General features: G+C 43.8%; 2 protein-coding genes across 4 annotated transcripts; both read right to left on the bottom strand.

Moving 5' to 3' along the window:
- Window positions 1-10,681: 10,681 nt before the first annotated feature.
- Window positions 10,682-14,743, bottom strand: LOC129834511 (GRB10-interacting GYF protein 2-like). Its single transcript, XM_055899568.1, has 3 exons — window positions 14,267-14,743; window positions 11,499-11,963; window positions 10,682-11,311 (listed from the first exon to the last, which is right to left on the bottom strand). Exons 1-3 carry the CDS (start codon window positions 14,508-14,510, stop codon window positions 10,875-10,877), a joined length of 1,146 nt encoding a protein of 381 aa, XP_055755543.1. The 5' UTR covers window positions 14,511-14,743; the 3' UTR covers window positions 10,682-10,874.
- Window positions 14,744-15,547: 804 nt separating this feature from the next.
- Window positions 15,548-22,071, bottom strand: LOC129834510 (glucose-fructose oxidoreductase domain-containing protein 2-like). Of its 3 annotated transcripts, XM_055899565.1 has the most exons (3): window positions 21,800-22,071; window positions 18,355-18,720; window positions 15,548-17,485 (listed from the first exon to the last, which is right to left on the bottom strand). In XM_055899565.1, the coding sequence occupies exons 2-3, from the start codon at window positions 18,605-18,607 to the stop codon at window positions 16,563-16,565; spliced, it is 1,176 nt and encodes a 391-aa protein (XP_055755540.1). In that variant the 5' UTR covers window positions 18,608-18,720; window positions 21,800-22,071; the 3' UTR covers window positions 15,548-16,562. The 3 variants fall into 3 exon arrangements, with proteins under 3 accessions (XP_055755540.1, XP_055755541.1, XP_055755542.1); XM_055899566.1 differs by having other exon boundaries at window positions 18,355-22,071; XM_055899567.1 differs by lacking the exon at window positions 18,355-18,720 and having other exon boundaries at window positions 21,800-22,070.
- Window positions 22,072-24,219: the final 2,148 nt, after the last annotated feature.

Here is a 24,219-nt window from a genome sequence, read left to right as displayed (position 1 = left end):
TTGGGAAAAAGACGTATGATTGCTGCCAGCATTGCTGCAGAGGTTGAAGGGGTGGGGGGGTCAGCCTGTCAGTGCTCAGACCATACGCCGTACACTGCATCAAATTGGTCTGCATGGCTGTCGTCCCAGAAGGAAGCCTCTTCTAAAGATGATGCACAAGAAAGCCCGCAAACAGTTTGCTGAAGACAAGCAGACTAAGGACATGGATTACTGGAACCATGTCCTGTGGTCTGATGAGACCAAGATAAACTTATTTGGTTCAGATGGTGTCAAGCGTGTGTGGCGGCAACCAGGTGAGGAGTACAAAGACAAGTGTGTCTTGCCTACAGTCAAGCATGGTGGTGGGAGTGTCATGGTCTGGGGCTGCATGAGTGCTACAGTTACAGTTCATTGAGGGAACCATGAATGCCAACATGTACTGTGACATACTGAAGCAGAGCATGATCCCCTCCCTTCGGAGACTGGGCCTCAGGGCAGTATTCCAACATGATAACGACCCCAAACACACCTCCAAGACGATCACTGCCTTGCTAAAGAAGCTGAGGGTAAAGGTGATGGACTGGCCAAGCATGTCTCCAGACCTAAACCCTTTTGAGCATCTGTGGGGCATCCTCAAACGGAAGGTGGAGGAGTGCAAGGTCTCTAACATCCACCAGCTCCGTGATGTCATCATGGAGGAGTGGAAGAGGACTCCAGTGGCAACCTGTGAAGCTCTGGTGAACTCCATGCCCAAGAGGGTTAAGGCAGTACTGGAAAATTATGGTGGCCACACAAAATATTGACACTTTGGGCCAAATTTGGACATTTTCACTTAGGGGTGTACTCACTTTTGTTGCCAGCGGTTTAGACATTAATGGCTGTGTGTTGATTTATTTTGAGGGGACAGCAAATTTACACTGTTATACAAGCTGTACACTCACTACTTTACATTGTAGCAAAGTGTCATTTCTTCAGTGTTGTCACATGAAAAGATATACTCATATTTACAAAAATGTGAGGGGTGTACTCACTTTTGTGATATACTGTATATACATACACACACACACTTATACATAAATACACACGCGCACACACATACATATACACACACACATATATACACACACACACTCACATATATATACATACACGCACACACATATACATACACGTATATACAGTGGGGGGGAAAAGTATTTAGTCAGACACCAATTGTGCAAGTTCTCCCACTTAAAAAGATGAGAGGCCTGTAATTTTCATCATAGGTACACTTCAACTATTGACAGACAAAATGAGAAAAAAAAATCCAGAAAATCACATTGTAGGATTTTTAATACATTTATTTACAAATTATGGTGGAAAATAAGTATTTGGTCAATAACAAAAGTTTCTCAATACTTTGTTATATACCCTTTGTTGGCAATGACAGAGATCAAACATTTTCTGTAAGTCTTCACAAGGTTTTCACACACTGTTGCTGGTATTTTGGCCCATTCCTCCATGCAGATCTCCTCTAGAGCAGTGATGTTTTGGGGTTGTTACTGGGCAACACGGACTTTCAACTCCCTCCAAAGATTTTCTATGGGGTTGAGATGTGGAGACTGGCTAGGCCACTCCAGGACCTTGAAATGCTTCTTACGAAGCCACTCCTTCGTTGCCCGGGCGGTGTGTTTGGGATCATTGTCATGCTGAAAGACCCAGCCACGTTTCATCTTCAATGCCCTTGCTGATGGAAGGAGGTTTTCACTCAAAATCTCACGATACATGGCCCCATTCATTCTTTCCTTTACACGGATCAGTCGTCCTGGTCCCTTTGCAGAAAAACAGCCCCAAAGCACGATGTTTCCACCCCCATGCTTCACAGTAGGTATGGTGTTCTTTGGATGCAACTCAGCATTCTTTGTCCTCCAAACAAAAAGACGAGTTGAGTGTTTACCAAAAAGTTATATTTTTGTTTCATCTGACCATATGACATTCTCCCAATCTTCTTCTGGATCATCCAAATGCTCTCTAGCAAACTTCAGACGGGCCTGGACATGTACTGGCTTAAGCAGGGGGACACGTCTGGCACTGCAGGATTTGAGTCCCTGGCGGCATAGTGTGTTACTGATGGTAGGCTTTGTTACTTTGGTCCCAGCTCTCTGCAGGTCATTCACTAGGTCCCCCCGTGTGGTTCTGGGATTTTTGCTCACCATTCTTGTGATCATTTTGACCCCACGGGGTGAGATCTTGCGTGGAGCCCCAGATCGAGGGAGATTATCAGTGGTCTTGTATGTCTTCCATTTCCTAATAATTGCTCCCACAGTTGATTTCTTCAAACCAAGCTGCTTACCTATTGCAGATTCAGTCTTCCCAGCCTGGTGCAGGTCTACAATTTTGTTTCTGGTGTCCTTTGACAGCTCTTTGGTCTTGGCCATAGTGGAGTTTGGAGTGTGACTGTGAGGTTGTGGACAAGTGTCTTTTATACTGATAACAAGTTCAAACAGGTGCCATTAATACAGGTAACGAGTGGAGGACAGAGGAGCCTCTTAAAGAAGAACTTACAGGTCTGTGAGAGCCAGAAATCTTGCTTGTTTGTAGGTGACCAAATAGTTATTTTCCACCATAATTTGCAAATAAATTCATAAAAAATCCTACAATGTGATTTTCTGGATTTTTTCTCCTCATTTTGTCTGTCATAGTTGAAGTGTACCTATAATGAAAATTACAGGCCTCTCTCATCTTTTTAAGTGGGAGAACTTGCACAATTGGTGGCTGACTAAATACTTTTTTGCCCCACTGTACACACACACACATATATAGATATACACACACACACACACACACATGCATATACATATACACATACAAATATATACATAAATACATACAGACCACACACATATATATATACACATACATATACACACACATGCATATACACATATATACACACACACACACAAATATATATATATACACACATACAACTGCGACTTTTCAGGTAGGTGGGTCTAGCATTCACACACACTTTGCTTTGGTGTGTAGATTTAATGGTATAAAATGTAGGACGATTACAGGCATGTATAAAGTTTTGCGAAGGTAAATGCAGTTGATACTGTTAAATGTTCATATCTGATCCTATCCCAACACACACTAGGGGAACTTTATGAAGCAACCATGCTGTTTAGAAGCCTAGGTCCGTTACATATCATAGCATCTATACTATTTTTCAATTTTCTTTTGAGAAAAGCGGTTATTGCACTACCACGACAAAAGCCACTACTAATTCCCCTACCTCCATAGCAACTACCCCCTAAAACTACTGCTCCTACTCTTTCTTAAACTATTGAAACACCTGTACCCTTGACCTCACCCAGCTCTACTACACCTTCTCCAATCCCTTCTACCAACACCTTTACAACTCCCTCTCCTGATCAGGGAGTCAGTCTTGCTGTGGAGATTCATCTGACAGACTACACTGGGATAAAAGTCTATGTATCTGCAACCAAGGGGAGTATAATCAGGTCTTGCCCGACATTCTTTGGGGGAAAGAAGTGCGATCTACAACGTAAAAGCGTTCTTCGGCTGTCCCCATAGGCAGGGCTGGATTAAGAAATCATAGACCCCGGCGCTTTATTATTTATTTAATAGAGCCACTACACTTCCCGGCACACCATTTTCTGTAAACAAACCGTGCACCAAGATGCAATTCAATGCATGGTAAATTTACTGTTGAAACAGACGCCTCACAAGCCCCTTTATAATAAAGCCATAATAACATGTAGCATAGGCTTCAGTTGAGTAGGGGCATTTTAGGATTTTTTTTTGTTAGCAGCAGCTTTTTTGCCTAACCATCACTTAATCAGTTGCCAGCCCAAGCTTCAAAAGACTCTCATGAAGCCACAGAAAGGGAGAGAGAGAGTCCGAAGAACCTTACTTTATTTCATAATATAACAATCTTTTAATCCTGCTTCCACACAATGACGAACTGCAGTAAGGTCAAGACCCTGGTGAGGACGACGAGCACACAGATGAGCTTCCCTGGGACGGTTTCTGACAGTTTGTGCAGAAATTGTTCGGTTGTGCAAACCCACAGATATCAGCTGTCCCGTGGCTGGTCTTAGAAGATCACGCATGTGAAGAAGCTGGATGTGCAGGTCCTGGGCTGGCATGGTTACACGTGGTCTGCGGTTGTGAGGCTTGTACATATTCGCTAAAATGACTGAGGCTGTAGAGAAAGGAACATAAAATTCTCTGGCAACAGCTCTGGTGGGAATTCTTGCAGTCAGCATGCCAATTAGACACTCACCTCAAAACATCTCAGAGTGGCCTTATATCGTCCCCAGCACAAGGTGCATCTGTGTAATGAACATGCTGTTTAAATCAGCTTCTTCATATGACCCACCTCAGGTGGTTTATCTTGGCAAAGAAGAAATGCTCACTAACAGGGACATAAACAAATGTGCACAACATTTTAAAGAAATAAGCTTGTTGTGCATATGGAAAATGTCTGGGATCTTTTATTTCAACTCATGAAACATGGGACCAACACTACATGTTGCATTTATATTTTTTATTGTGTTTGTGTGTGTGCGCAAAAGTTTGGGGTCACTTAGAAATGTCCTTGTTTTTTAAAGAAAAGCTCATTTTTTGGCCATTAAAATATCACATTGATCAGAAATACAGCATAGACATTGTTAATGTTGTAAATGACTATTGTAGCTGGAAACAGCAGATTTTTTTATGGAATATCTACAGAGGCGTACAGAGACCCATTATCAGCAACCATCACTCCTGTGTTCCAATGGAATGTTGTGTAAGCTAATCCAAGTTGGTCATTTTAACAGGCCAATTTATCATTAGAAAACCCTTTTGCATTTAAGTTAGCACAGCAGTCTCAAGTTGATGGAGTGTGTAATTGGCATGCTGACTGCAAGAATGTCCACCAGAGCTGTTGCCAGAGAATGTAATGTTCCTTTCTCTACTGCCTCAACGTCGTTTTAAAGAATTTGGAAGTACGTCCAACCGGCCTCACAACTACTTTTTCTTGCCATTCATTCATATAATTAAAATATATATATATTTTTAAAAAATTGCTGCCTCTGGGCCCTAGGGCTTTAGCCCTGGTAAGCCCCTGCATTATCCGGCCCTGCCCATCGGAGAAACCTTTGAAAAATAATTTTAGGTTCCAGGTAGAACTCTTTTGGGTTCCATGTAGAATACTTTCTACAGAGGGTTCTACATGGAAATAATAAAGGGTTATTCTATGGGGACAGCAAAGAACCCTTTTGAGTGTACATACAGTATATCAGACATACATACTGTACGCAACCTTCCAATTCATATCAGCACCAAACAACTGTCAACTCCAACTACCCAAGGATATCAATATAAACTTCCTCTCAATTATATACTATATCAAGAACATATCTCAACACAGCATTCATCTGTACATCTCAAACAAAGCACATTTACAATTACTCACTGTTCATTAAGAATCTCAAATATTTGTGTGTAAGTAATATAGACCTATGTATCTGAATAGGAGATGGAGTTGTCACTGGTAAAGTAAGTAAATTAGTGTACATGTAAGTATCAGTAGGAGGGTGTCGATGCATCTCTCCCTAGATCTCATTCAGTATCGCAGAGATTTTTGAACCCTGAACTACAGGTGAACCCGCCTCCTGACATCCTCTCAGGGCTAAAGCGTAGACATGGCCCTGACATGGTTAAGTTAATCTTCTGTGTCTAAAACCCCACCAACAAATTGGGTGAGTTACCATGCACTCACAAGTTGCACATCACATAGCTAAAACATCTCAAACTTTTGTCAGGAATAATGTCTGTGTGTAGACTGTAGTGACAACTTGGTAAGATTCTCTTTGGTATTGAAGTTGAGAACATAACCACATCTCACCTGTCAACTTGGCCAAATCTGAACTACAGGTAGCTACCGTCAAAATCAACTTACCAGTAGTAAGATTTAAACAAGCTGCTTACATTGTCATTTTCTTCAGTAAAAGAAGAATAAAACGTGTGTCTACCTCAACCAGAGTCGTAAATATGGACTGCATATCTTTCAACTAATGGGCAATTTTGTATCAAATCAATATATATGGGCTAACGCTTCGATAGGGCATGATATAAAGCAGAATGACTTTTAATCAAGAATGGCTAGGTTGATCTGTTGAATATGAACGTCTGTTTCTTACTATTGGAGGTGAATGGGTCACTGATGGCTGCCACACCCTGAGGCTCACTAACCAGACCATCTGTAGCTGTGACCACTTCTCCTTTTTTGCCCTCATGGTGAGATGATCCTACTTTTCATATTACTTTCCAGATTGTATCTTACTGTTTGCCATTTCCTTTCCTGACATCTATTCATGGGCAACATTTGCATATCTCCAGAGTCAAAAAGTCAGCTCCAGTTACCATAGTGCCATGCTGCCCTGAGAGGAATAGTCAATGCATTGAGATTGTGTTCCAATATCCATACTCGCTTCTTGTTTACTACGCACAGCCAAAGTAATATACAAATGGTATGCAGATAGTCTTAGGGTACTCAGATCTTTGTGAATGTTATGTGCAGCATGATGTCACTGCTCCCACAGATCCCTGATGTGATCAGATCCCAGATCATCCTCGTGTTCTTCTGCACTGCCACCTTACTGACACACTGCCTCCAGAATTCGTGAGTGACACCCGTCAAGCAAACACGCACATTTTAAATACTTAAATTGAACCCACCAATCACATTACAGTCAAGAAGGACTCCAACATTTCATAGGTCATGGATATATGGACACTTATGAATACAGAAAACACATCCTTCTCCATACAGCTAAGCTGCCCATGACTGCTGACACAGAGGAGTACCTCGCTAGCTGCTTTGCCTTTGTCCTACGCAGGTCTGCAATCTGAAGGCCACGTACCGTCAGCCTATGTACATGGCCGAGGCTCCCAAATATCAGCACTACAAGTCAAGAGCAAATGTATACAAGAAAACATCAAACCAGCCTCCTCTGACAAGAGAATGTTTGTGAATAAGCACTGATGGTGGTACTGTCTGTCTCACCTCAATAGCTATCAGGTTAATGAGGCGGTCATGTCTAGCTATGTATAAGTCTTTGTATGAATGGCAAACAACCACACACAAAATCTTTCTCTCTTTCAGAAGCAAATCTACTGACCATGCCATGCTGGTACATCGCCAGTTGGTAGCATCTCTGCTGTTACTCAACCTGCTGCTGTTGAGCACTGTGGGTTTGGCCTTTGTGGGCCCTGTACCTATGGCCCCTGGCCTGTGTCCTGCCATGGCCGCCCTGCTGCACTACTACACTGCTTCACCTGGATGGGCCTGCATCCGTATAGGCCGCTGATCCTGGTCTACAATACCTACATGAGACACTACGTGCTGAAGCCAAGCCTACTGGGCTGGGGTAAGAACAGCAGTTTCAGAACAGATACCACAGTTAAACAGTCAACAATTAACATGTACAGACCAACAGAAAATCCAAAGCCTCAATCTGTCTCCTCTCAGGTGTTCCTGCTTTGGTTGTATCCATAGTTGCCGCTGTCAGTACAGATTTCTATTGGCTGAATAGCAGAAATTGAGTTTATTAACAAAACACATCATATTGGTGCATTGCTTCATAGCCCTAAGGAGGACTTTTCCCCTCTGATACGCAGGTGCTGGATCAAAGACTGATGTGCCTTACCTGTTAGTGGTCCTGCTCTTCAACAGCACCATCTTCGTCATCACAAGGATGCTCAAGCTGCGCTCTCTCATGTCGCCACAGGAGAAGAGGTGGGGAGCCGCAACATCACCTGAAGTGTTCTGGAACTGACCTGCGCCTCACCAGGGCACAGCTTCTTCTCCATTGGCTACACCAACTACGTCATTCTCTACATCTTTGCCATCCTCAACTCACTTAAGGGTGAACTCTCATCCTTATCGGAGGGAGCCAACAGCATACTTTATTTTCTATTTTTCCTTTCTATAAGAGTGCGAAAACAAGCAAGTAACATAGGGGTGAAAGATATCCCGTACAATCTAAATAATGCTTATTCAAAAACATCGCAATTTTACATTTCTAACACTGCAGATAGCAATAATGTACTGCGACTGAAACAACCAGTTACAGTACACTTGACATTAATAGAACACAGCTTCAATAAAACGTATTTTAAACCAAAAATAGTTTAAGCCATCATCTTCACATATTGACTGTGTATATAATTCTAATATCTAAAAATGACCTCATAAAAAAGGTAAAAACTGCAAAATAAAAAGTTAATTTCACAGTCTTGGTGGTTTGACAGTTAAGCAGCCAGGCCCTACAACAATACCACTTCAGTGCTACGGTCCAGCCTTGTATGGCTGCATGGCCATACAGACAAGTATGGCTGTTCTACACAGTATATTTCTTTCTAAACATTCAGCAATGTTGCTCTCTCCGGATACACCTCTGCTCTGCTAGTTTATGACACTGCTTCCTGTTTTCCACAGGGTTCTTCCTGTGGATTTGTGTTAAGAGACTGCGGTGGGCAGAGCAGAGTTCCATGACAACTGGACAGAGCTCAAGCACCCACATTCTCTCTGATGGAAGCAAGATCTGGCCCTCTTCTGGAAGAACAAGGCAGTCAGTGCCTAAAGAGGGAGCAATTGCTGCAAATACATCCAAGTTCTGACCAAAAGCTCAATGAGATGAATGGAAATGACTAATGGAAATGAAGTACCGTGAAGGAATTGTTTGCGTCGGTCCCATACAGTACATCACATTGTTCAGTAAATAAATGTTGAAACAGATAATGACTAAGAAAGAACTTGTACTGCTATCATTTAATTTCTTTCTGTTAAAATGAGAATTACTGGGGGTTTTTATGCCATGATGTATGCACCTTTCACCTAAAGCCTTCTATGATTATTTTCCTGGGATGGAAAGGGGGGTTGGATTAGGGTTCTGGGTTGGGACTGTTCCCAGAGATGAAACTAAAGTATGAATTGTAATGATTGTACACTTTAATTCTGTAATAAATATACATATACAGTCAACTTGACACACCTACTTTATTTGTACTATTTTCTGCATTGTAGAATAATAGTGAAGACATCAAAACTACGAAATAACACATACGGAATCATTTAGTAACTAAAAACATTATAAACAAATCAAAGTATATTTTACATTTGAGATTCTTCAAAGTAGCCACCCTTCCCCTTGATGACAGCTTTGCACACTCTTGGCATTCTCAACCAGCTTCATGAGGTAGTCACCTGGAATGCATTTCAATTAACAGGTGTGCCTCCTTAAAAAGTTAAGAAATTACTTAAATTAATACATTTTTAGCTAATCAGTTGTGTTGTGACAAGGTAGGGGTGGTATACAGAAGATAGCCCGATTTGGTAAAAGACCAAGCCCATATTATGGCAAGAACATCTCAAATAAGCCAAGCGAAATGACAGTCCATTACTTGAAGTTCAGTCAATCCAGAAAATTTCATGAACTTTGAACGTTTCTTCAAGTGCAGTCGCAAAAACAGAAGCGCTATGATGAAACTGGCTCTCACGAGGACCGCCACAAGAAAGGAAGACCCAGAGTTACCTCTGCTGCAGAGGATAAGGTCATTAGAGTTACCAGCCTCAGAAACAGCAGCCCAAACAAATGCTTCAGAGTTCAAGTAACAGACACATCTCAACATCGACTGTGTGAATCAGGCCTTCCTGGTCAAATTGCTGTATAGAAAACACTACCTAAGGACACCAATAAGAAAAAGAGACTTGCTTGGGCCAAGAAAACACGCAACGGAGATTAGACCAGTGGAAATCTGTCCTTTGGTCTGATGAGTCCAAATTAGATTTTTGGTTCCAACTGCCGTGTCTTTGTGAGCTGAAGAGTAGGTGAACGGATGATCTCCGCATGTGTAGTTCCCACAGTGAAGCATGGAGGAGGAGGTTGATGGTGCTTTTCTGGAGACACTGTTGGTGGTTTATTTGGAATTCAAGGCACACAACCAGCATGGATACCACAGCATTCCACAACAATAACCCATCCCATCTGGTTTGCGCTTTGTGGGACTATTATTTGTTTTTCTACAGGACAATGTAAAACCTCCAGGTTGTGTAAGGGCTATTTGACCAAGAAGGAGAGTGATGGAGTGCTGCATCAGATGACCTGGCCTCCATAATCACCCGAACTCAACCCAATTGAGATGGTTTGGGATGAGCTGGACTGCAGAGTTTAGGAAAAGCAGCAAACAAGACCTCAGCATATGTGGGAACTCCTCCAAGACTGTTGGAAAAGCATTCCAGGTGAAGCTAGTTGAGAGAATGCCAAGAGTGTATAAAGCTGTTATCTATGCAAAGGGTGGCTACTTTGAAGAATCTCAAATATCTTTTGATTTGTTTGACACTTTTTTTGTTACTACATCATTCCATGTGTTATTTCATAGTTTTGAGGTCTTGACAATTTTTCTACAATGTAGAAAATAGAAAGAATAAAGAAAAACCCTTGAATGAGTAGGTGTAGCCTAACTTTTGACTGGTACTGTGTGTATATATATATATATATATATATATATTTGTTTTAAATTAACGAAATATATTATACTCCTAACTCAAATGTGTCACTTTGTTCTATAGTACAATGATTTAATGGTAGGTGGTCTTCTGCACGAGGACTTTCTATACTCCTGAACTAAAAACTCCACAACTTAATGACATGGTACAGGTTTATTTTCATTAAAAAAAGTTAAGTATTTACATCACTACACCCCTCCAAAGTGCATTCACCCACCATCTCCCTCCTTTTAGAGAGGTGTTTGAGTTAGAGTCTGAATGCATGGTGATGGGATAGGTGGTCAACTTCTGAACATTACAGTATTGTCCTGTTGGCTTACTGAAACATCCCCTAACCAAGAACCTCTTCCCTCATAGTCACCTCCTGTTCCTGTACCACATCCCCCTGGAATAACCCAGTGGTTCGATCCACTGTCTGCACTGGACTCCTCTCTTGCCCAGAGTCCCTTAAGCACTCCAGCTCCTCCCTCTCTCTTTGCATCCTTTCCTTCTCCATCTGCAACTCCACTCTCTCTCTCTGCAGGTCTTCCCTCTCCCTCTGCAGGGAGCGGGCCTCCTGCTCCTGGCTTCTCCTCAGGGTCTCCAGGGCCTCCTTCTCTGTAGATGCCTCTCTGGTGTTGGCCCGACGTAGTGTCTCCAGGAGCTCCCTCTGCTGCTCCAGCGCCCGTGCCTCCTGCTGCTGAGCCCTCCTCAAGGCCTCCGTCAGCTCACGCTCCCGCTCCAACACACGCACCTCCCCCTCACATGCTCCCATCATATCAAATGCATCTACAGTGTGAGAGAAAGAAAGTGGAGACAAGAAAGACCGCATGAAATCAAGAGCTCAGGATCTCTAAATGATGTAATTTCATAAATTAACACGTATGAGCATCAGTTCTTCGAATACAGAATAATACAGTATTTTGGGATCAATTTGAGTAAGACACATTCACATATATACAGTCATCAGACCTACCTGGAAATTTCCCTGGGCTTTGTTTCAGTGCAACCTCTCCAATTCTCCTTGACAGGTTGGTGTGTTTGAGGCCTGAGTTGCTGTCTCCGCGCAATGTTTTCTGGACACCGCTGTTCTTCTGTTTCTTGATGTGGCACTCCAGGCGAGCAAAGGCATCTGGATGTCTCTTGGAGAGGTGGCGCAGCAGGTTGCTGGTGCTGCTCTGGTGCTGGATCTTCTCATTGCAGATCAGACAAAGCGCGCGGTTCTGCTCCTCCAACCGCTCGTAGTGCGTCCACACGGAGCTCCACTTCCGGCCGGATGGTGTGGCCCCTGCACTGCCCTGGCTCACAATCCCAGCCCCGCTGTCTCGGACCACAGCATGATCCTCTGCTGCCTTCAGGATGCCATTGATGGCGCTTGCGATGTCTGCGTCACTCACTGAGGCTGCCTGCTCTGGGGGCTGCTCCTCTAGTGCTACCTCCACTGAAACAAACAGACCAGCAAAAAATGTTATTACAAAAAAAATAAGTTACTCCACTGAGGACTGTCTGACAACAATTCACCTAAAATGTGTTGCTAGCTAACGCATCTTACAGCTACACTACAAAAGTATGTGGACATCCCTTCAAATTAGTGGATTCAGCTATTTCAGCCACACCCATTGCTGACAGGTGTATAAAATCTAGCACACAGCCATGTAATCTCCATAGACAAACATTGGCAGTAGAATGGCCTTACTCAACGTGGCCTTACTCAACGTGGCACCGTCATAGGATGCCACCTTTCCAACAAGTCAATTCGTCAAATTTCTTCCCTGCTAGAGCTGCCCTGGTCAACTGTAAGTGCTGTTATTGTGAAGTGGAAACGTTTATGTGCAACAACGGCTCATCCACGAAGTGGTAGGCCACACAAGCTCACAGAACGGGACCGCCGAGTGCTGAAGCGCGTAGCTCATAAAAATCCTCTATCCTAGGTTGCAACACTCACTTCTGAGTTCCAAACTGCCTCTGGAAGCAAAGTCATCACAAGAACTGTTTGTTGGGAGTTTCATGACATGGGTTTCCATGGCCTAAGACCACCATGCGTGATGCCAAGCGTCGGCTGGAATGGTGTAAGCTCACCGCCATTTGACTCTGGAGCAGTGGAAACACAGTCGCCGGAGTGATGAACCACACTTAACCATCTGGCAGTCCGACGGACTAATATTGGTTTGGCGGATTCCAGGAGAATGCTACCTGCCCCAATGCATAGTGCCAAATGTACAGTTTGGTGGTGGAGGAATAATAGTCTGGGGATGTTTTTTAAATTTGTATTATTTTTTAACTAGGCCCCTTAGTTCCAGTGAAGGGCAATCTTAACGCTACAGCATTCAATGACATTCTAGACAATTCTGTGCTTCCAACTTTGTGGCAACAGTTTGGGGAAGGCCCTTTCCCGTTTCAGCATGACAATGCCCACGTGCACAAAACGAGGTCCATACAGAAATGGTTTGTTGAGATCGGTATGCACATGCATAACTACAGGGTTTGAGCCCTGAATGCTGAGTGGTTGAAAGCCATGGGAATGACAAAAACAAAAAAAGGACATAGCAATCAGGCTCCTTGGGGGTTTGTGGTATATGGACAATATACCATGGCTAAGTGATACGTCCAAAGAACAGCCCTATTGGCCATATACCACACCTCCTTGGGCCTTATTGTTAAATCATAGCAGTCAAAACAATTTAAAATCGACATCCATTAATAGAAAATAATATTGAGTTTAATAAGGGCGATTTATATTTTCTCTTGCTACATTCCTAACTTGCAAAAATCGGTTTCACATTAAAAGAATAATTATTGCTTCTTACCCTACGTTGATATTCCTTAATTCGCTCGATAAAGTTATGGAAAAGGGTTTCGTGGATAAATGAGGCAACTCCTCTGACGCTGCAAAACAACATTTTGGGGATCATTTCAGGCCTTGTGGGCGCGTTTTCAGAGGTCATTGGGTTAGACATTTTTACTAAACTTGGCAACACTGCTTGGCTTGTTTAATTAACCTACAGTTGCAGACATGCTGCCCCAAAAGTAAAAAGGGATGTTATCACAAATCAATTCGTAGATCAGCATGTTTCTCCACGATCACTACATTGTAACGTTGGGTCAGCAACAGCTGATTCCGGACACAGACAGCATAGCCGCTAACGTTACAAGCTAGCTAACTTTTGGTGGAAGCATTCAGTATTGTGTGTGCAGCATAATTTAGCTAGTTGGTAAGCAGCAATCCATTCGTTTATATTTAGTGTGACTGGCTCAGCTAGCATACCAGGTCTTCACATAGATGTCCAGCCATTGAGCTAACGACTATCTATTTAAAAGTGCGGCTCGGCAGAAATATTTATATAAACTATTAACTTTTTTGGCAGCAACAATTACCCACCGCTGCTAAATTAATATAGGGTAAACACTGCCTTTAGGCCATGATCAAAAATAACTAATCATCTGGGGTCAGAAAGACACACACATTAGGCAGTCAACCAAACTTTGCAACCAGTCTTTCCGCTGTGACCCGAGACTCGTAACACTTGGATATGGGGGACGTTAACATAGCTAGCCCGGCCTATGGTACAAATGTGTGCTAGCAGGTTAAGCATCTGGGCTAGCACAATATAAATATTTCGACTGAATAACTAAACACCGTATGTGTATCACGCGTGGGTTGACGAATGAAAGTATGATACACTTCACATTCGCAGAACCTGATATTCGAGTATGAGAACGTCTCCACATAATATCAAATCATACCGTCACAGTAGCCTTCACTGCTAATCATCATTGGTTGACTGTTGTCGTCCGCCGCCACAGACCGCCTATCTTTTGATGCTACTGCGCTACTATACTCGTTCAGGTGTTTGCTACGCAAATGCCTTAGCATGTTCGTGGTGTGGCCGCAATGAAGGACGGTCTCCAAACACAGCAGACAAGTCACTTTTTTCTCGTCTACTGCTCTGAAAAAAGACCAAACGACACTTCGCTTTCTAGGCGCCATCTTCACATAAACGTCTCGTCGGTCCTCACTAGTTACCACAGCCTCAATGTCATAAAGCTCGCCTATTTATAGAATTTATCTTATTAAATTTTGGTTTTAAACCTAACCGTAAGCAAACTGCTAACCTTAAATGAAGACAACATTTTTTTTAATGAATTTGTACGATATAGCCCTTTTGACTTGTGGTTGTGGTAACTAATAGACGTCTCGTCAGCGACCCCAATAAGTACTTCCGGGTCACGACATTTCTGAAACGTTATGAAGTAGCCGCGAGTCGACTGTTAGACCCGATAATGTATTTGTGCACGTGCGTTTAGCTAGCTAACGTCGCCTACAAGCGTTATCAGGGATTTTTATTGAAAAAAAGCAGTTTTAGTTTTGTCTTCATTTTGGTGTCACATGCGGAAAACTGACAGCAATCCTTGCCCAATCGCGTCATAGCACTGCTTATGCTACAAGATGCACAACCAAAATGTAACATTTTCGGGACATCTGACAGGGGTCTGGAGAACAAAACAGCATTTATCGGTGCATCCTTGACCCGCTCAAACTATGCGAGTCCCGGCTGTTCTGATCCTAACCCAAGTTCATATGATCCTAGGCCAAATTCAGAGGATTTTACCCCGATCATGACAACTTGTCTGGGACGGCAAAACATGACGAATTCGTGGCAAATCGAATAGTGTAAGCATTATACCTTAATGATTGCGAATTGCTTGAAGGCTGGAAAAGGACGCTAACAGGCGTTTTGCTGCCACCTATAGTATTTGCAGTTTTCATCGAAAGCCTGCAGCAGAGTATTGAAACCCCAAACCCGTCTAAATTAGCTACATTGTGATGTAATGCACTTTTGGGCAGTCTAATTGTACATCCAACATTTGAATGAGACCCCAATTCACAGGGGAAGATTGGAGCTATCATTCAATTAATGTTGTGTTGTGTGGATTACTTTACACTACTGGAAGACATTTACATTCTATCAGTAATTTTTGAAAATCCTCACGTCTGAGTAAATTAAACAAGCACGGAGGCAGCAATACTAGTCAGATATTTATTAACTTGGAAGGTGACAGGAGTGCACGGTATGTTTTCACAGCCTCTGTCCCCTCCACTGAAAACAAAATCACAGGTATTGTGTCTAACAGTGATAACACCAAGTAAAACTGAAATAACTTAAAACAAAATATAAATATTAATTAACAAACTTTTTATAGCTTATCAGACACATTTCCACTTGCAGAACACATACTACTTAAATAAAATAACCTTAGTAAAAACGCAAAAGTAAAAATGAAATAAATACAGTAGTCTTTCCACCATATAGTCAGACACATTCTATTCACAGGCTTGTACACAGCACAGGGTTGTAGTAGCATGTTATCAATACAGGAGATGCTGATATGGAAAATTAGATCAACAATCAATAATAAAAAAATACAAAAATATATAAAATAATAATTAACTGAAAGTCAAGGGGGGTTGCATATGAGTAACTGCTGTGATGGCAGTCTGATGTAAAGTTAGATTTTTTTAATGAAATTCTTGAGTTAGTAAGTTACTATTTAAAAGTAACTATGTTTTTTATGTGTATAATACACATTTGTGTAAGAGAAAATCCAACATTTAATCTGTGACATGTATGTGAACAACTCCAAACATTTCTTTCATCGGCAGAAGTAGTGAGGCACAGTGAGAAACTGTAGCATGAATACTAAACACTTCCTCCTTCAAGGTGTTCACTGATTTGATAGGAATGTGTGTCGTTAAGGTGAACTAGGGTCGGATTGTCTGGAAAATGTAAAAACGCACACAGGCATGCACACACAAAAACTCTGAGAAGAAGAGTTCACATCCAGTAGAAGGTGTGCCCACCAGTCTGCCTGGCTGTGGGTTCTTGCAGGGCAGGATGCTGTGGCTTTGAGTGTGGCCCTGATGCACGGAAGAGGTCGCCAGACACAGGGTAGTGGTTGATAGGGGACAGTCTCCTCAAGACAGGCCATAGAAGCTGTCTGTAGGTCATTTATATTAGTGTGTGTGTATATAAACGAGTACTCAGTTCTTGTTTATCTGCAGCACCTCACAGAGGTTTTGGTTGGGATCTGGTTCCTGTGTCATGACCTCCACACTTTCCCACTCTCCGCTGCGGCTTGACCGTTTCACCGCCTCCACCACCGTCTGCACGTACAGCCCATCCTCAAACGTCGACGCCATAGCAACCGGCCCCCGCGCCCACGACCGACGCTCCTTCTGTGCCTGGAAAGCATATTTTAGAGCCGTAACCATGGAGCCTAGCCCCCGCAGGTGTGGCAGGGGGACATCCTTGACCTCTTGTCCCATCCCTCCGCTGTCCCCTAGCAGCAGCTCCTCTCCTTTCCCTCCATTGCGCTGCCCATACAGCTCTGTCCCCCTGGCAATCAGCCTCCCTGCTGACCCAACAACCATCACCTCGTGGACAAAGGCCCCCGGCATGTTGAAGTTCAGAGTCACAGTGCAGCACACTCCTGACCCAGTCCCAGTCCCCGCTCCTCTACCAGAAGCAGACCCTCCCATCAGCATCTGGAAGAAGCTGAAGTCATCGCTGGTGACGCGACGGATCCCGTGGATCGCTCCGTTCTGCCCCACGAACGTCCGGAGAAGGCCGTGCACCCGCAACGCACGTGCTCCCGTCAGGTGACTCAGCAGGTCCACGAGGGTAGAGCCAAACGTGTGGAGCCCGCCACCCCCCATCAGCTCCTCGCAGGTCCAGCCGTATGATTGATCGAGCAGACTGGGGCCATAGACACGGGCATCACACACCTGCAGCTCACCCACATATCCTTCTGCCAGCAGCTGCCGCATTGCTACGAACGCTGGGAGGAAGCGTAGAGCATTACCCACAATGCTCAGCAACTGGGGGTAGTACCGCGCCGCAGTCACCATCTTGAACGCATCCACAGCGGTAGCAGCCTTCTCACATACCACATTCTTACCTATCCCTGAGAGAGAGAGAGAGTGTGAGAGGTGTTCCTGAAAACGCCTCTATGCTTCAACATCCACCATGTGTGTATGTAGGTTGTGGCACTATTTATTAACTGTGTGTGTGTGTGTGTCTATATGCAAATATAACCTCAGCCCTGACCTTAAAGCCCCACCCAACACAGGAATTCCACCATTCAACCAACTTAGTGGGAGGAAGAACATACTGTCCAGACCTCTCTGCCGCACGCACACACACACACAACTTTCCGGTTGGTGGAGACACTCTCAGGAAGCAGAAACTAAAGCAGGAAGCTGAGGTCACAGCTCAGGAATTCACCCAGATAAGATGGTCACCTCCTTTGACATAACCTACTAGTACCTCAAAACTCACGATTCAGTTAAAGCTTATAGGCAACTATTATAAATCAATCAGAATAGGGTGAAAGCCAAAGAGGGCTCAATAGAGACTAAGAGAAGGGATGTAGTGAGAGAGGAAAAAAGAGCCTCAGCCATGGAAAGGGAGAGAGGGAGATGGGGGGAGTGAGGTATGAGTCCAGACAGATTAGAAGAGGAATGCACCCAGTATGAGTTTTCAGAGTCTGTACTGTTTATGTAAGTTTGTAGAAGCATTGCTTCCCTACAGCCTCGTCAAGTATTTGTGTAAGAGTATTCTGTGTATTGGCTGAGCGTTGTGTAGGCATTGCAACCAATGTTTGTGGTGTAAACACTGGGATTGTTACTGCGATTACCCACGCTCTCCCACAGGGCAGAGTCAGGAAAGAGCCCCAGTCTGCCACACTTTCTGGGTGGGGCTGGACACCATAGAACCCAACTGTGTGTGTGTGTGTACAAGCGTGCGTGCATGCATGCATTTGTGTTGTCTTACCCAGGGCTTTGACGGCAATCTGCCGTGTGAGTGGGGGTGAGATGTAGACGCAGACCAGGTCAACATCAGGGTGCAATAAGACATCGTCCGATTGGCTGGTGTGAAACGGAATGCCCAGCTCCTGCGCCAGGGAGCTTGCCTCCTCCTCGCTCCTCCCCCAGAGCGCATGTACCTCAAACCCTTCCCCCCGCAGCAATGGAACTAGCACCCGTGCCGTACTCCCTGTGCCAAACACACCAACACCAGGCAACATTGCTGCCACTCCTCTTCACTGTATGTCTGGCCTGCACCACACAGACACGCAAGCATCCCAACGTCGTCCTACTCCCACCACTCTTCTCTCACAGTGGTAGTGTCTGCTGTTGCCTGGCAACACAAGGATTTTTTTTCAAAATTATTATTATGTACAATGGAGAGACTAAACGTTGTTTTACTTTTACATGTATTGCACGATTATGAACGTCCACGACTACCTGCTCCTCTGTCCAACTATCTACACATTAGCTACAGATCTTTAGACCAGATGTGATTAAACCAAAGATTTTTGGTATCCATTACTGCGAGTTAGAAAACGTTGCCAGAGGTTTTTCAACTAACCTGGTAATGACTGAGATAGACGGGTCCACCCCAAAGTGTCGCATGTCATGATGACACTCATGTCTCGATCAGTGAGAGAAGATTTGAAATAGACAAGATGGCGGCGTACATATTGTTAGATTACTTCATGGAGAAAAACATTTATTCATTTTAACAACGGAGCATTTTCGAAATTCAAAACGCACCACCTGCAACTGGACATTTTTGAAGATACATGTTTTGCCGAATCGAGAATGAGGATAGTGTCGCCAATACCAGGTTAGTTGAAACTTATTCTTAAAAACAATTTGATATTCATACCTATGGTTCTATGGCTGATAACCAAGTAGTTTACACTATAGAACAGCAAAGACTGCTACTTATGCATGTGTGAGATAAGCAGAATCATAGCTCTCAAACCCCCTACAGTTCTCAGCCATTAGCTTCACCCCAGACTGCCTTGTGTGAACTACAACCCCGACTCTGTGTTTTAACGTTTGTAAACGTCAAATCATCGCTTGCGATATGGCCCTCATCACTCATCAGCGAGAAACAATCCTTCAGATAAAGAAGATACACTTACTATAGTACACTTACTTACTTTTGCACAGTTCCATACAGCTATGGGTGCTTCCATCCTACCAAACTACACTTCAAGTTATGCTTACACACAAGTGTTCGGAGCATGCTAGATTGCTAATTTGCACAGGTGGTCAGCTTTTGTCTTCAGTCTGTTTTCCGTAAACAAGCGCTGTAACATTGAGATATGGCAGTGTGGGAACACTAACCCTATCAAGGTGTGTATAAATGTAAACTTTAGTTTTCTGAAAATGATTTCTTGCTGATATGAAAGGTCCATATGCTTCCAAAACCTTACCGCAAGCGATGCATGTTAATGTTCAGACCGCGTGACGGGGATCTTAACAAAACGTCCCTCTACAGAAGATGCCTTTGTACAATTACTCGTATTATGTGTAATGGAACTGAGAGTCATGACATAGGGCTAGGCAGAACCAAATCCAGACTGAACAAAAATATAAAACGCAACATGTTAGTGCATGTAAGTGTTGGTCCCATGTTTCATGAGCTGAAATAAAAGATCCCAGAAATCTTTCATCCACACAAAAAGCTTATTTCTCTCAAATTGTGGGCACAAATTTGTTTAAATCCCTGTTAGTGAGGATTACTCCCTTTCCAAGATAATCCATCCACCTGACCGGTGTGGCATATCAAGATCATTAAACGTCATGATCATTAAACAGGTGCACCTTGTGCTGGGGACAATAAAAGGCCACTAAAGTGTGCAGTTGTCACACAATGCCACAGATGTCTCAAGTTAAGGGAGCATGCAATTGGCATGCTGACTGCAGGAATGTCCACCAGAGCTGTTGCCAGAAAATGTCATGTTAATTCCTCTACCATAATGCGCCTCCAACATCATTTTAGAGAATTTGGCAGTATGTCCAACCGGCCTCACAACCGCAGAAGACGTGTAAGCCGTGTGGGCAAGCGGTTTTCTGATGTCAACGTTGTAAACAGAGTGCCCCATGGTGGGTTATGGTATGGGCAGGCATAGGCTACGGACAACAAACACAATAGCATTTTATCGATGGCAATTTGAATGCACAGAGATACCGTGACAGGATCCTTAGGCCCATTGTCCTGCTATTCATCCTGATGATATCACCTCATGTATCAGCATGATAATGGCAAGGATCTGTACACAATTCATGGAAGCTGAAAATGTTCCAGTTCTACCATGGCCTACATACATGTCACCCATTGAGCATGTTTGGGATGCTCTGCATCGATGTGTACGACAGCGTGCTCCAGTTCCCGACAATATACTGTTTAACAGCCACCACTAACATCGAGTGGCTGCTGCCAACATACTGACTCAACTCCAGCTCACTTTAATAATGGAAATTGATCAAAAATGTATCACTAGCCACTTTAAACAATGCCACTTAATATAATGTATATACTGTACTCTATATCATCTACTGCATCTTGCCATCTTTATGTAATACATGTATCACTAGCCACTTTAAACTATGCACTTTTATGTTTACATACCCTACATTACTCATCTCATATGTATATACTGTACCCGATACCATCTACTGCATCTTGCCTATGCCGTTCTGTACCATCACTCATTCCTATATCTTTATGTACATATTCTTTATCCCTTTACACTTGTGTGTATAAGGTAGTAGTTGTGGAATTGTTAGGTTAGATTACTCGTTGGTTATTACTGCATTGTCGGAACTAGAAGCACAAGCATTTCGCTACACTCGTATTAACATCTGCTAACCATGTGTATGTGACAAATAACATTTTATTTGATATCCAGCAACTTCGCACAGCCATCAGAAATGATTGGGACAACATTCCACAATCACCAGTCTCATCAACTCTATGTGAATGTGATGCATCTTGTTGCATGAGGGAAATGGTGGTCACACCAAATACTGACTGGTTTTCTGATCCACCCCCTTACCTTTTTCTTTAAGATATCTGTGACCAATGGATGCATATCTGTATCCCCAGTCATGTGAAACTAATAGATTAGGTCCAAATTTATTTCAATTGATTGATTTCCTTATATGAACTGTAACTCGGTAAAATCGTTAATTGTTGCGATACTTTTTGTTCACATAGGTTAGCTTGTTAGCTAACATTAACAAACCAGTGGCTGGGAAGGCAGAAGCCCAGCGGTCCTGGATAAGGATTTAGAAAATCGATGAGATCTTTATAACCACTCTTGTGACTAGGATATATTTTGGTGGTTTAGCTGGGGTAACTTCGTTCAGCTAGATGACTTTTGTTCCGCTGATTGTTAGGAGGCTATGCCGTGTAACGTTACCTGCTGATGTGATGACGTTCCCCGCCTCGGTCAGACTCCCAGTGGCCGTTTAATCCGTGGCAACGAGACTCACCATTCACATTCATGTAAAAAGTTAATGGTATCAGAGCAAGACTCTCAAGTTATTCACACTTCTGTATTCTGTTCTCAGTATACTTTTCGAGGTTCACTTTGGGCATCCGCGTACACACAGCATCCGTCTTTCTTCACGAAGTTGTCCTGATGAGTTTGCGCAGTGTTGTCCGAGAGACAAAATTCCAGTCACGTTCATCTGAGCAACGCCCGGACTGGTTCCCAAGCCATCAAGACCCACGCCATTGGCCGTTCGATAGCCAATGGGCTCTCAGCAATGCTTTCACCACCGCGTTCGAGCCTTCGAGGAGAAGCAGTCTGCCTGCAGCAGTGCCGCGTCCAATCAGCTAGTTCGATTGACTGACAGCGAGTTAAATGCCACGCTACATGTAAATTAAGGAAGCTTGCTAACGAATTAGATATGGTTTACAAGTAGAATTGCTTGTTTTCAGATTCAAAAATAGAGCTTAAGTTGCATCACTGACATTGTCAAAGACGTACACACATTGGTATGCTGCGTTGCACTTCATGAAATCAATAAAAAAAACTGGCGACTTTGACAGACTGAGTAGTAGCCTACACTGGAAGAATGTGAAGACAACTCAGTAAGGTAGCTAGTTACTATAATGTATCTGTCTATGATGTGTTACTCTGAAATTACAAAATGTCTGTACACTTTTAGTTCAATAGCGTGTGCATGTCGTTACATATAAAACAGCACGCACCAGTATCATGAAAGGTAATAGGAAGTCGACCTAATGGTAAATGTTAATTCTGAAATATTGTGATGCATGGCATGCATACAAAAGTATTACAGTTATTATACACTGCTCAAAAAAATAAAGGGAACACTTAAACAACACAATGTAACTCCAAGTCAATCACACTTCTGTGAAATCAAACTGTCCACTTAGGAAGCAACACTGATTGACAATAAATTTCACATGCTGTTGTGCAAATGGAATAGACAAAAGGTGGAAATTATAGGCAATTAGCAAGACACCCCCCAAAACAGGAGTGATTCTGCAGGTGGTGACCACAGACCACTTCTCAGTTCCTATGCTTCCTGGCTGATGTTTTGGTCACTTTTGAATGCTGGCGGTGCTCTCACTCTAGTGGTAGCATGAGACGGAGTCTACAACCCACACAAGTGGCTCAGGTAGTGCAGTTAATCCAGGATGGCACATCAATGCGAACTGAGGCAAAAAGGTTTGCTGTGTCTGTCAGCGTAGTGTCCAGAGCATACAGGCGCTACCAGGAGACAGGCCAGTACATCAGGAGACGTGGAGGGGGCCGTAGGAAGGCAACAACCCAGCGGCAGGACCGCTACCTCCGACTTTGTGCAAGGAGGTGCACTGCCAGGGCCCTGCAAAATGACCTCCAGCAGGCCACAAATGTGCATGTGTCAGCATATGGTCTCACAAGGGGTCTGAGGATCTCATCTCGGTACCTAATGGCAGTCAGGCTACCTCTGGCGAGTACATGGAGGGCTGTGCGGCCCCACAAAGAAATGCCACCCCACACCATGACTGACCCATCGCCAAACCAGTCATGCTGGTGAATGTTGCAGGCAGCAGAACGTTCTCCATGGCGTCTCCAGACTCTGTCACGTCTGTCACATGTGCTCATGTGCTCAGTGTGAACCTGCTTTCATCTGTGAAGAGCACAGGGCGCCAGTGGCGAATTTGCCAATCTTGGTGTTCTCTGGCAAATGCCAAACGTCCTGCACGGTGTTGGGCTGTAAGCACAACCCCCACCTGTGGACGTCGGGCCCTCATACCACCCTCATGGAGTCTGTTTCTGACCGTTTGAGCAGACACATGCACATTTGTGGCCTGCTGGAGGTCATTTTGCAGGGCGCTGGCAGTGCATCTCCTTGCACAAAGTCGGAGGTAGCGGTCCTGCCGCTGGGTTGTTGCCCTCTTACGGCCTCCTCCACGTCTGCTGATGTACTGGCCTGTCTCCTGGTAGCGCCTGCCTGCTCTGGACACTACGCTGACAGACACAGCAAACCTTTTTGCCTCAGTTCGCATTGATGTGCCATCCTGGATGAGCTGCACTACCTGAGCCACTTGTGTGGGTTGTAGACTCCGTCTCATGCTACCACTAGAGTGAAAGCACCGCCAGCATTCAAAAGTGACCAAAACATCAGCCAGGAAGCATAGGAACTGAGAAGTGGTCTGTGGTCACCACCTGCAGAATCACTCCTGTTTTGGGGGGTGTCTTGCTAATTGCCTATAATTTCCACCTTTTGTCTATTCCATTTGCACAACAGCATGTGAAATTTATTGTCAATCAGTGTTGCTTCCTAAGTGGACAGTTTGATTTCACAGAAGTGTGATTGACTT

The sequence above is a fragment of the Salvelinus fontinalis genome, chromosome 35, assembly GCF_029448725.1.
Source record: "Salvelinus fontinalis isolate EN_2023a chromosome 35, ASM2944872v1, whole genome shotgun sequence".
NCBI classification, from domain to species: domain Eukaryota; kingdom Metazoa; phylum Chordata; class Actinopteri; order Salmoniformes; family Salmonidae; genus Salvelinus; species Salvelinus fontinalis.
The sequence above is the reverse complement of the archived record's forward strand: the minus strand, read 5'-3'. Positions and strand labels throughout refer to the sequence as shown.